Source organism: Catharus ustulatus, chromosome 5, assembly GCF_009819885.2.
Source record: "Catharus ustulatus isolate bCatUst1 chromosome 5, bCatUst1.pri.v2, whole genome shotgun sequence".
In the NCBI taxonomy this organism is placed as follows: Eukaryota; Metazoa; Chordata; class Aves; order Passeriformes; family Turdidae; genus Catharus; species Catharus ustulatus.
This window is the reverse complement of record NC_046225.1, coordinates 63,343,540-63,355,899: the sequence shown is the minus strand read 5'-3', so window position 1 is coordinate 63,355,899 and position 12,360 is coordinate 63,343,540. Positions and strand designations below refer to the sequence as shown.

Sequence of the window (12,360 nt, the reverse complement as noted above, 5' to 3'; positions counted from 1 at the left end):
TAATTGGATAGCCAAACTCCATTTCTGGTAACAGCAGTGTAAGCAGTGGTACTGATTGCAGGACTGCTTTTTTTGAAAATATCAAGGAGTTGCTTGCTGTCCACAGAGATTTCCTGGAAACAATTATCCCTGAAAAGGAGTAGAAAAATGGCTTGCATATCTGATCTAGTAAACCAAGTTGGAGGTGCTACATAATCTATTTATAATTACTGAATCTGGAGTTGAAGCTTGCTTTTGCAGACAAATCAGTGTGAAAAATACTGAAGTGAAAGAAAATCCAGAAAACCTGATTTCTGCATAGTTTGAGATTTGGTCATTTCTATATTAATCCTGAAGTCAACCCATACCTTGCCACTAGGGCTGGACAGAAAGGCTCTGTCTACACTGGCCTATGTACTGTCATGCTCAATGTTGGCCATAATAATTTTTCCATACTTCACTGCATTGTGAATCAAAATTCACCTGAAATCTCTCATATTTCTCTTTGGTTTCAGCAAGGGAGTATCTTCATGTTAGTGATTAAAATGTAGGCAAGTCAATTTTATAATAAAAAATATTTTTAAATAGTCTCATGTAGGGTATCATGGCATCAAAAGATAATGCTTTTGGGTAGGTCAGGGCATCATTTAATGCAGTTTCCAGATCCTGGGCTGAATTTGCTTGAATTCTTAGAGGCAGCAGGATATGAAGGATGTTGCTGAGCTCAAGTGGCCATGAACTGTCTACTCTGGATGTGTGGCATCTGCTGTGTCAAAAAGGAAAAGCTCCAGTGATGTCCCAGACCTTCCCCAGGGATCTTTGGGAAATTTTCATGGAACACAGCAAATCTATGCATATCCCTGTTTTAATAGGTGGAGAATACTTTACAATCAACTACTCTGCACTTCTTGATGCAGAAGAAATGTGGCATGGCAGGGTCTTGACACTGCCTGCGAAGCTAACTTTCAGGAGTTCATCACAGGTACTTTAGTCACAATTTTATTCTGCTTTTCACAGTTTTTGTAAAAAAACAGTCTCCGAGGTGGTTCTTGCCTGCCTAAACAATGAGGCCATCATGTGAGGAGATGAAACTCTTAGGCTGTTTACCATGAATTTATAAATGCATTAATTATTCTTCATAGCTTAAAAAGTCATAGACCTCCTTAAGTAAAGTATTTTTGTGTGTTGTCTTTGTACTTTTCATATTTCTCTCCAGTTTATTGGTCTGTCCTGGAAATAAGTGTCCCACATGCTTACATGTGTATTCCTGAAGTCTAGGAGAGATTGAAAGTTTTGCCATATTTTTATAATAAAATAATTTCTTTTAACTGAAAAACAAGTTGCAGCAAAGGGAATGTCATTGCTTGTAAGAAAGAAACCTTTTGGTGAAAGAACTTTCTGTGTCTGAAAGATTTTTCGGAGAAACTAAGAAATCTCCATCCTGGCTGGTTTTTGAGAACTCTGTTTCATCTGGCTCTGAAACAAGTGGTTTAATGCTGGAATTAACCTGGCTTTGAGCAGGAGACAGGACAAGTGGTGTCTGCCAAAGTAAAATTTTTCAGTTCTTAAATATGGCTTGATGGTTTTTCTGTGGTTTTCATAATTACATATAATTATAACCTGCAGATGTATTTTTGTTTCAATTGCCTTTCTCCTTGGTTTTTGGATGAAAAAATGTTCCATGCGTGTGGGAGTGGTACTAGAGTGGTGGAGAGAAAAACTTAAAAACACAGGGCATGGTAGAAGTAGAGATTTATGTACTGACTGTGACTCCTGTTCTGTGCATTCTCAATCAACCCAGATTTTATAGGCAAAGAGAAATGTAATACTTTGTGAATTGGGTTGTGGGCTGTGTATCCCACAGAGCAGCTGCTCCCATGTCTTTTAGTGTTACCTCTAAGTACGCTGCATTTTCCTATCAGGTTTATTTCAGCTTTAAGCTTAATGAGAAGTATAGCTAGTATTTTAAGGAGAGGCTTTTCTAGAGACTCTAGGCTGTTTGCCAGTGGATTCTGCTTTTTTTAATACAGGTAATTTTTTGTATCTCTCTCAGAATAAAACACATCTCGTATCATTGACAGCATCATTTACCATAACGGAAGAAGAAAAGACCAAGGTAAATTCTATGATTTGGTATTACATTGAGTCTCCTGCTTATACTTTTGGACAATCTAAAGTAAATCCTAGGAGCTAAGGATGTGCTTGTGTACTTGTCTCGTCACTCAGCTATTGGCTAGTAAGCATACACAAGTTCTGCCTTCTCGGATTTCAAAAAGAAAACAGGACTCAATGTAAGGGGTCTTTTTTTGTCTTAAACCAGCAATATAGAAAATCTAAAAACACCAGTATGCTCCTTGCCGTGTTCTTTCATTTGAAGAATCATTCAGGCACAGGAAACTGTGATGAGGAATATGCTCACCTGCTGCTGTGCCGAACCACCATGAGAAAGTTTTTTGTTTTTTCAAAAGGGTAAAGTTATTCTCCACCTATTGAGGGAAGGTTTCTGTGTGGTGCTGGTCCTCAAGCCTGAGAAATAAAGCTGCAGAAAGAGTGACATAGTTTATGCTTCTTTTCATTTTTTAACTAGTCATTCTTCCAATATGGCTTTCTGTTCTTGGATTCTGAAGTAATTCTGAAAAGTAGTTTTTAACAGGCCAAATAAACCTTCAAAATTACTTTGATTGCAGCAGTATTGTTCTTCTAGATAATTTTTTATTAAAAAACTCTACTTCATCCATCAGTTTGATTGCTAGAGTAATCTCTTCACCAAACTTGTTTTTCTCCCCCAGCCTCTTATTAACTTGACAGGCTGCTGTTGCAAGGGGTTGTTTTTAAAGAGGCTGTGGCTAAGTTCACAAGAGTACTTTGTGCTCAGGCAGAAGCAGTTTGTTTCACCACAGAACATTTTTGCCATGGTTGTGCATGTGGATAGGACTTGCCTGAATAGGTCCTGAGGACTAGACCACTCATTCTTTCCATGAACCTGTCCCATGAGTGTCTCTTTGCCTTTAGAATAAGTACAGTAATTTCATGACTATAAGGCGCACCCTTTTGACTAAAATTTTCCCCTGGACCCGGAAGTGCGCCTTATAGTCCGGTGCGCCTTATATGATGGACAAAGTTGCGACATTTGCCACCCCGGAAGTGTGAGCCGTGAGCCATGGGGGGAGACGGCAGGGCCAGGGCAGCCGGGTAGAGGCGGGCCCGGGGGCCAATGGCTGTTGGGAGAAGGCGGGCCTGGGGGCCCGTGGCACTGCCCCTGTCAGGTCCAAGCAGGCCCGGGGGCCAATGGCTGCCGGGTTGAGGTGGGGCCTCAGCCAGCAACCGCGTTGGGGGAGCTGGGGGTGGATCCTCGCTGCAAAAAAAAAGTGCGCCCTATAGTCCCGTGCGTCTTACGTGATCTACAAAGTTGTGAATTTTGCCGACTCCCGGTGGGTGCGCCTTATAGTCCGGTGCGCCTTATGGTCGTGAAATTACTGTAATCTGTTTGGAGATTGGGCACAGGGGCCTCTTGTTCCAGTGTTCTCTTCTGCTGGGGATCTCTGCCTTCTCAGCTTTTATTATTGTAATAGATACATGCCTGGACATGGCTTTCTTATAACTGAAGATCAAGTTCTGTTAAAATGAAAGCCATAATTAAACAGGACATGAAGTAAAACTATACATAGGCTAGAGAACTCATTGTCTCTGGATAACAATCTAGTAATACTTAAAAGGATTGGACACTTCTGTAGCTAAGAATTACAAATGGACTTGCCATAAATCTATTTTTTGGAAACTCTTAGAGGTGTAAACCATGAAGTAGCTGACTGGGTTAGAAAAATAACTTAATGAATGTTTTTTGTAAAGTTTGGTGTGAATTGATTTGCAGCAGTTGCTGATGTCTTAAGCCAAGACTGTAAGCTACATTGGTCTCAACTGACCATGAAAATTTCTGCAATCTGTGAAATTAGCTCAGCTGTATTTGAATTTAGTAAATTAACAGACTTTGTAACTCAAATGTGTGGTAAAGATGTGTGGAAAATACTGTAAATTTTTGAAAAATAAAGTGTAGAAATTATTTAACACATCATGTTTCACATGCATAATATTTGACTTTGCACTGTGGCCAAGCATAAGATGTTTTGGAACGAAACCAGTTTGTGCAAGGAAATTAGGATTCATTGGAGAAGGTGTGATGTATTTTATTTCATTCATATTGTCAGCTGTCATAAATGCTCTCCATGTTAGATTTATTTATTAAAAAATAATTACTTAAGCCTGTTCATGGGTATTTTAAAGCCTATGCACATACGTGACTAGGTAGACAGTAGATGTTGACTTTGGGAATGGCAAGTGAAGAATTAATTACGTAGTCATGGCAGTGTCATGCTACATTGGTCCCATCAGCTTTCATGTGATTTACTTCAACAGTTAGATACTATGCTATTCGTTAAAGTTTTACAAACCCTGTGGATTTCTCTTCTGTGCCACTGGAAGAAAGTGCTTGGTTGCCTGAAACAAGGTGATTTTGTGGGTTATGAAAAAAATATGAGTGTTGCTTATCTGAGTGTCCATGCCGGATGTCATCCCACAGCGCATCAGAGCCTGTGCTTTGTGCCTCTGCCCTTGGCTGGGGGAGTTTGATGCGGAATGGGACACTGGTGAAAAGGAAAGTTGTCCCATCTAAGCATGTTGCATGGGAGAGATGATAATTGCTTTACACTGATGCTTCCCTCAGTGTCATGCAAAGCAGTGGGAACACATCAGTCCTTGAAAGAAACTTGGGGCTGTAATGCCTCTTCCCACTGTTGGGACGGCTTTAGAGGTTAGCTTAAGGAATGGTTTTGAGGTCTGCTCATGTGTCCATGGTTTGAAGGTCAATCTGCAGGACCAGCGCTGGTCTTGAATTGAGCCAGGGCCCTGGCACCTCCCCTGCACCATCCGCTGTGGTGCTTTCAGATGGGGTTGAGCATCTACTGTGTTCTGTTTGGACTGACAGCCCCCCAGTGACATGGACTGTTCTTCCAGAGCCCATTTTCTTTAGGTATAAAAGCACAGACAAAACTGCCTGCCCTCATGAAGACCGACTGTCCCACCATGGGTCTCACCTTTATCTTAGAAAGCACAGAGTCATTCTATAGCCAGTGCTTTTCTTCAGCAAGACTTAAGCTAAACAACGTCTTTCCAGCTTTGCTGAATCCATAGCCTCACCAGATCCTTGCTTTCCCCTGAAGCCTAGAGAGATCCTTAAATTTCACAGAATGCGTGTAAGTTAGCCAAATGCAAGTGGGTTCGTGTGGAAGTTAGCCAAATGCAAGTGGGTTCAGAGCACCTTTTTTCCCCTAAGTATTATCTATGCAATCTCCTGTTCCTGAAAGTGGAGGAGTCTCAGAGTCCTGATGTGGTGTTAAATTGCAATTAATTATTTTCAAATCGTGGACCATGTTTGAATATTGCTTCCTATGCAGAGTTACCATTGACTCTATGGAATGCTGTCAGGTTTTTGCTCCAAGAAAAAACCAAACCCAGCTTGCAAACAGCATGTTAATTATTTACAGTTCCTAGCCCCAGCAGAGTGATCAGTTTGTGGTGAAACATTATACTAATAGCTGTGCTATGTTTTTCATTGAAAGATCTCATAGAACTAAACAAACACTGCATTAACTTTTGCTACATAGAACTTGAAGCAAAAATTAATTTTTAATGCAATGCAATTTAGAGATTAAGTCAAGAGCTGAAGTGAAAGGTCTACAAAGTTGTTATCAGGCTTATGGTTCCATTGCTCCTGCCAACCTTTCCTGACTCAGACTAATGCAGAAGCTGCAAGCTTGCACACAGATGGGATGGGTGTCAATTGCATGTTTATTCTGAACTATATTGGTACTTCCTCCCTATGGTGTTTACTCAGTTTCATTGAATCAAGAATGAATCATTAATGAATGAATCATTAATTAAAGTAGCCAACATCTGACTGACTTTCCAGAGCCTATGAGCAACATCAAATGCCATCAGTTTCAGTGAGACTTCTTAGAAGAGCGGCAACTTTGGAAAACAGGCTATTAAGTACAGGGCACCCAAAAGTCAGAGCAAAAAAATACAGTCTGTGAAGTTCTCTCGCTTGAATTGCACAGGAATTTCGATAAGGTGAACATAGCAAACTGTGCTGACTTGGAAACCTATTGAAAATGCACACTGGTTTGAAAATATTCATTGAGATGTAGTAATACTATAAGGCTGAGATATTCTCAAGTTGTGTGAAGCCATTTAAAAATAATTTATTATTTACTTACAGTTACTGTCTTTGAATTACAGTTATGATCTGATCTTTATATATATCTAAAATAACATTTTAATTAAATGATCTTTTAATTTCAGATTTTATACAGCCATGCCATCAGTGCTTCGGGGTTCTTCATTGCGTTTTTCATTTCCCTTGTGTTGACATGTGCTGTCTTTTTCATCATTTACCGAAACCAAATATTAAAATGGAGTTTCTGTAGTAAAAACCAGGTGAGTTGTACTGTCTGTCAGGGCATTTAATTTTTTTCACTGATTGTATGTGATGATATAACTTGATAACTAAGATTGTCTGAAGAATTTTTGAAGATTAATAAAACCACAAGTGATGGATTTGGCTCACAGGTAATGTAATCTCTACAGTCTCTAAACTCCAGTGCAATCAGATTTAGAGGTGAGTGTAAGAATGATACCCTGTTCAAAAAAACTGCTCCCAGTACCTGGATGTTGGCTCTAGATCAGAGGGAGATTACCTGTTTGTTTCTTTCCATATTCTTTTCTTCCTCCCTTCTGTCCCTCAGAATTAGAAGCAGGTTGTCTCTGGGTTATAATAAGTTGCCAAGGGAGTAGACAACTTATCTTGAGCATAGCAACTTGGGTGCAAATTTTTTTTCTGATTATCAGGAATAGGGATTTGAATTTTGGTCTTAGTTTCTTCAATGTGCAGTAATATCTTCAATGATTAAGTAAAACAGATGGGATTGAGCATGAAGTGTTTTCATTATTCTGTGCCATTTTGAAGACAGTATTTCAGTATATATTGGATGGGAGAAAGAAAATAGAGAATCTGATAAATATTAATCAAATTGGTGTGATTCCAGCTGTTCCTTCTACTAATTATTTTTGTATTTATGTAAAGCATAACAACTTCATTGGGAGGGAGCTAGAGATGTTAGTGGGAATATTACAGTGATTGGGGCAGTCCTAACTAAGAGAGGTATGCTGAGAGGTTTGAACCCCTTGTCTGCCCAAAGGGATGTGGATCTCTCATCCCTCTAGACTGACCAGAGGAGCTCACAAATCACTTACAACCTTTCTGTAGTTGAAAATTACACCATCAGTAACTTCTGTTTCTTCTAAGTTTGAAAAATTAATCTGTATGAATGAAAAGGATGTGACTTGTTTCTTTTTATAAAAGAAATTGTGATAATGAATTAGTAAAAAAAGTCCAGCTTGGTCTGCTGTCAGATATTTATAGTGGGGTTTTTACACAATATTATAAGCCCTCAGTCTGAGGTCTCTGTGAAGTGAGTCACTTCTATCATGGGTAGGATTAATTTTTCCATGTTGTTCATCTAATAACACTGTGATGTTGCCATATGTAATTTGTATACCATGGCAATTTTTTAAAAAAAATTACCTAGAAATTGTGAAGTGGAAGACAACTTCCTAGATGACTTTCACAAGTGTTCTGTGTTCTCTATTTCTTCATATTCCAGATAATTTATTCATATTCCAGATAGTTTCTTCATATTTCATATCAGTTATATTCTAAAAAAGATTAGTCTGAAATAAAAGTAGTATATTTGATTTCAGATACATACCTGAATTGTACAACCTCTTTATACTCTTTCCAGCTTTACAGTTTGATGATAAGTGGAAAACTTCTCACCCAGAGTTAAACTGCAATAAAATTAGATTAGATGCTCATGATACATTTTTTTTTTGATAATGCTACTTTTTCTCTCTTTTTTTAGGAGATACAGCCTGATCTCAGCCAAAATCACAAACTGGAGCATTCTCAATTTATTTCAGGTGACCTCTTTAGTGAAGATCTAATTATGAATGACCAAATCATTGATATTCTGTCCTTTGAAGAACCTGGGAACATGCTTCAGGCTTTAGAAGAGTAAGAATTCACTGCTATTACATTTATTATTTTTATCATTAGCTAAACGTTTGAATATGTTTTGAGTTTCTCCTCTTTACTATTTTTTATAGTGTCTGTTTACACATATTACTGCACTGCCTTAGGTTTTTGAACTGTTTTAAACAATCATCTATGAGAAGGGAAAGCCATCGTATTTCGTATTGATTCACTTGTAGAAGTCACAGCTCCATCCAGGTCTTACACATGCAAGTTTTCCAATCCAATAAACACCTTGCTTTGTCTCTCTGTGGTTCACTACATGAAGGAAACCTTCTTGGTGTACAAGAAAATACTGAAACACAGTATTCTACTATTGCTTAACACATTTCTGCTTTCAAAAGAGTGGGTTTTGTCCTAGAAAAGAGAGCCCCTGCTGAGTGCCAGCATTATTGTTCAGCAGTGTATTTTGAAAACAGCTGGATCAGAGTATAAGGTGTGACAGTTTGTAGTGCTGCCAGAAAGATACCGTGTACCTGTGATTGGTGGGACCACTTGCCAGAGCACAGAAATGCTCCTGATACTGTTGAAAGGCTTTTTGACAGAAACATGCCACTGTTAAAGGTCATCTGTTCTTCAGCTGAATTTTATAAAAAGGCTTACGTGAAGATGAGCAGATGTTGTTTATGCAGTCATACCTCCTGGTAAGAAAGATTAAAGGCAGTATTGTGCAACTATAAAATCTGTAGAAGCTGAAAAGTTACAGGACCATGGGTGGAATTCTCTTTCTTACAGGGTAACTAAAAGCATTATTACTTTTTGCCTTTCCCTGATAGTTGGAAACTTATTTCTGTAAATTGCACATTGGTCCTTGCTTTTATACCTGTATAGCAGCTCAGGCTTTGCGAGTGTTTCTCCTTAAAATAATTTTGTGAATATTAAGAAGAACAGGATCAAAAGTTTTTTTAAACTCACTTTAGTATTAATTTATTTCAGGGATAGTATCTAGCTCTGTTAAAGAAAAATTGCTGGACTATTTTCAGATACATTATGGATAGAAAGAGATATATTCTTGCAAACCTTTGGAAAGGTTTATTTTTGCAACAGGTTTATTTCTAAACCTACAAAATAGGATTTGTATCTTAGTTTGAATGTGTGTCCAGGGGCTGAAGTTTTTTAATGTTTTTACGAAGTCAGTGCATATGTCTCTTTCTTCCTTTACTTTCCTCAGTTTCTATTTTTTTTATCTCTGAAGAGGTAGAGTGTTGCAGTGAATCAAGTAGATGCCCATTAGTCAACGCTTACTAACCTGCTTCACCTTCTAATCTTTCTTTTCCTTTTACCAGGGTGAGGATAGTAGATAGACCACAAAGGTGTTCAAAGTTACAGTGATTCCTGCTATGAAAGATGATTGAAAGGATGATAGGTATTTTCAGCCAAGCACCATCATCTTGCTTGTATGCTAGCTTGATAAATCCTTCTGTGTGTTTTGGTGCAGGTGTGTTTCATTTTTGTCTGCATGACACACATACAAGCTTGCTAACCTAATTGTTAACATCCTTTTCATTGCATTGTCATGGAGGGAATCATTCTGCTCTTTCAGATACAAACGAGAAAAATACTCTGAAAAGTAAAAGCCACATGTTGTTTTCTTCTTTGCAACAACATAAAGCTGTTCTGTCTTTTAAAAAGTGACAGTGCCAAATCGCTTAGGAGATACATCAGGAGCATGTGTTCAATATTTATGGACAGGGACAGCTTTGGAGTGTAGACAGTTTGCAATGTCATGAGGATTGGCTAGAGAACAAAACATATTTTTAATGTTTCATAAGGAAGCTTCTTGGTAACTCACTTTGTGAATTTTGTCTTAATAAGTCATGTCCTTGATGTATACTATGCAGCAAAATACTTTGGCTTTTATTCTCAGTAGGTTCCTTGCTGTGTATATTACTGAATATTGGCCTCTGGACAGTGAATACTAATGAAGGGAAGCTATATGATTTGGGTATTTGACATGCATACTACAAAATCATGTCCCAAAATGTTGTGGGTCTCTTTTTCTATATGTCTACAGGTGAATATGAAAAAAGCTGAGCAATTTGGGTTTGTGTCCGGTGTGATGGAGCTTGACCATTCTCATAGTCACAAAAGATACTTAGGGAAACTTAATTTCTTTAAATGGCTTTTCACTACTACACCTTTTCTTTTTAATCTTCATTTTGTACTGCTGTGCTTCCTTGAGTTTGTCAGAGCTCTAGCTGAATTTGAACCTGCTTGCTGATACACAATACATACTGCTAATTATTTTGGTAAATGAGTAAGTAATATGTGTCCGTTGCAGCTGATTTTTTCCTGTGGTAGAGACACTGAGGCCAATGTACTAGAGCACAGGATCAAACTGTCTCCAAAAAGCCTTGACAGAAAAATAAAAGCAATTTACCATGCTCTTAGGAGTTGGCTTTTTCTTTTAAAATCTAAATTTCTTCCTGTACATGCCAGTTTGATTTGCTATGGAACAAAAGTTCTATTTTTTCAAACCATGAATTTAAATGGAAAGTAAGAACCATAGAATCAAAACCTTAAGGGATTTGAAGGGACCTTAGAGATCCTCTAGTTCCAATCCCACCACCATAGGCAAGGACACCTCCCACCAGACCAAGATGCTCAAGGCCATATCTAGCCTGGCTTTGAACACTGCCAGGGATGAGGTATAAATGGTCATGTTGTCATAGCACCTAGACTTGAATATTCCTACATGGAAAATGGTGAGAAATAGTTACATGGTTAGTACAAAAAAACACCCCAAAAACCAAAAAAAAACAAACATAAGGAGCTAAATTTCTGTTTTTCATAACTTGGAAAGAGTGTAATTAAAATTTTGGAATTTTTGAAGGAAGAGCATATTCAGTACTCTCTTTTTGTGAAATCTGTACAATGCAGGAATAGAGCTATACATAGTAATCATGTTGATGTAACTGTAAGATGCAGTGAATGCTCATGATTTGAACTCCAAACTCTGCATTTGTAATTCTGTGTTATGAATGCTGCTAGAAACTTAGCAAATGTGTAAAGTGTACTTTTTTTTTTCATCAGAGCTCAAATGCTTAATATATGGTAGAAGTCTGTAGGACTGGGGAGCTGAAGAAAACAAGTAATTTAAAATTGATGAATACTTTTTTTTTTCATCTTAAAAATGTTACTTTTCTTTCATGTTGGCTAACTGTGAAATGTTTAGAATTATAAGGGTCATTTCTGCTGTCTACCTGGAACAATTTATCTCATCCACAAGAGAGTCTCCTTTTGAGAGTTGTGCTGTTCCTGCTGCTTTATTCCATATCATTTTTAATGAAGATTGATATCTCCTACCGTTTCTGTCATCTGAATACTCACCCCGCCTGGATAAATCAGAAGAATCTGAGGAGATCATAGCAGAGTTGGAAGCTCCTCAGGCATTAATGCATAATGCATATAGCAATAATACTTATTTATTTATTATTTGTTAGTATCCAGGCTGAAGCTGGTGTTTTTGAAATCAGTGGTGAAATGTGTGATGACTTCAGCAGAAGCAGAATTGGAATCTTTCATACATTTTTTTTGCATAGTCGCTTTTCTGAGCGAAATAGTGAAATAATAATTTTCTGAACTCTGTTGTAACAGCAGTATTGCAGGTAGATGTGTTTTTAAAATTGTTTTTCTGAAGATCACTGGTTTGTCAGTGATCAAGCAATGCAGAGGTTCACAGTCTCTTAAATGCTGTATTTTTAAAATGCTTTCTAAACAGATAATCGTAAGAATTTAAATACTCTCTTTTTATTGCTGTGGAGAGTTAAAGGAATTTGATAGGTGAAACTGCTACCAGATCTAATACTTGGACTTTCTATCAGGTTTTCATGAATCTTTGTTTTCTGAAGAACTTCTGGTCTCTCAGTTCAATTTATCATCTTTTTCAGTTTTTTATTTAATTATTTCTTGGCTGCATATCAGGAATCCTGTTTTTGGTTTTGTCAGCATTCTGACTTCTGGAAAGCTAAACTTAACCTGTGACTCATCCATGTGAAAGCATCCTTAGATAGCCCTCAGGTACCTTTCTTAGCAATTTCATTTACTGATCTGACGTCTTGTATTCTCTGTAGGCTGCTGCATGAGCTGTGCCGAGTTCACGCTCGGCTGTGTAAGTGCCGCAGGACTGATGGATGAACTGCCCCAGTTCAGAGCTGGCTGCAGGCCAGTACAGCTGCTGGTGTATCACAGAGCATCTTCAGACCTGTGCTAACACAGCCTGGCAGCAGGCAGGG

At 38.1% G+C, this 12,360-nt stretch overlaps 1 protein-coding gene across 6 annotated transcripts in view; it reads left to right on the top strand.

The window, feature by feature from the left end:
- EVC2 (EvC ciliary complex subunit 2) overlaps window positions 1-12,360 on the top strand; it is a 68,071-nt gene that overhangs the window by 16,555 nt on the left and 39,156 nt on the right. For 4 of the 6 annotated variants that reach the window (XM_033059466.1, XM_033059467.1, XM_033059465.1 and 1 more), the window contains exons 6-9: window positions 852-961; window positions 2,033-2,095; window positions 6,337-6,471; window positions 7,956-8,107. In XM_033059466.1, the coding sequence (XP_032915357.1) occupies window positions 852-961; window positions 2,033-2,095; window positions 6,337-6,471; window positions 7,956-8,107 (460 nt within the window). The remainder of the gene's footprint in view (window positions 1-851; window positions 962-2,032; window positions 2,096-6,336; window positions 6,472-7,955; window positions 8,108-12,360) is intronic. The other 2 variants (XM_033059470.2, XM_033059471.2) reach the window with 2 other exon arrangements.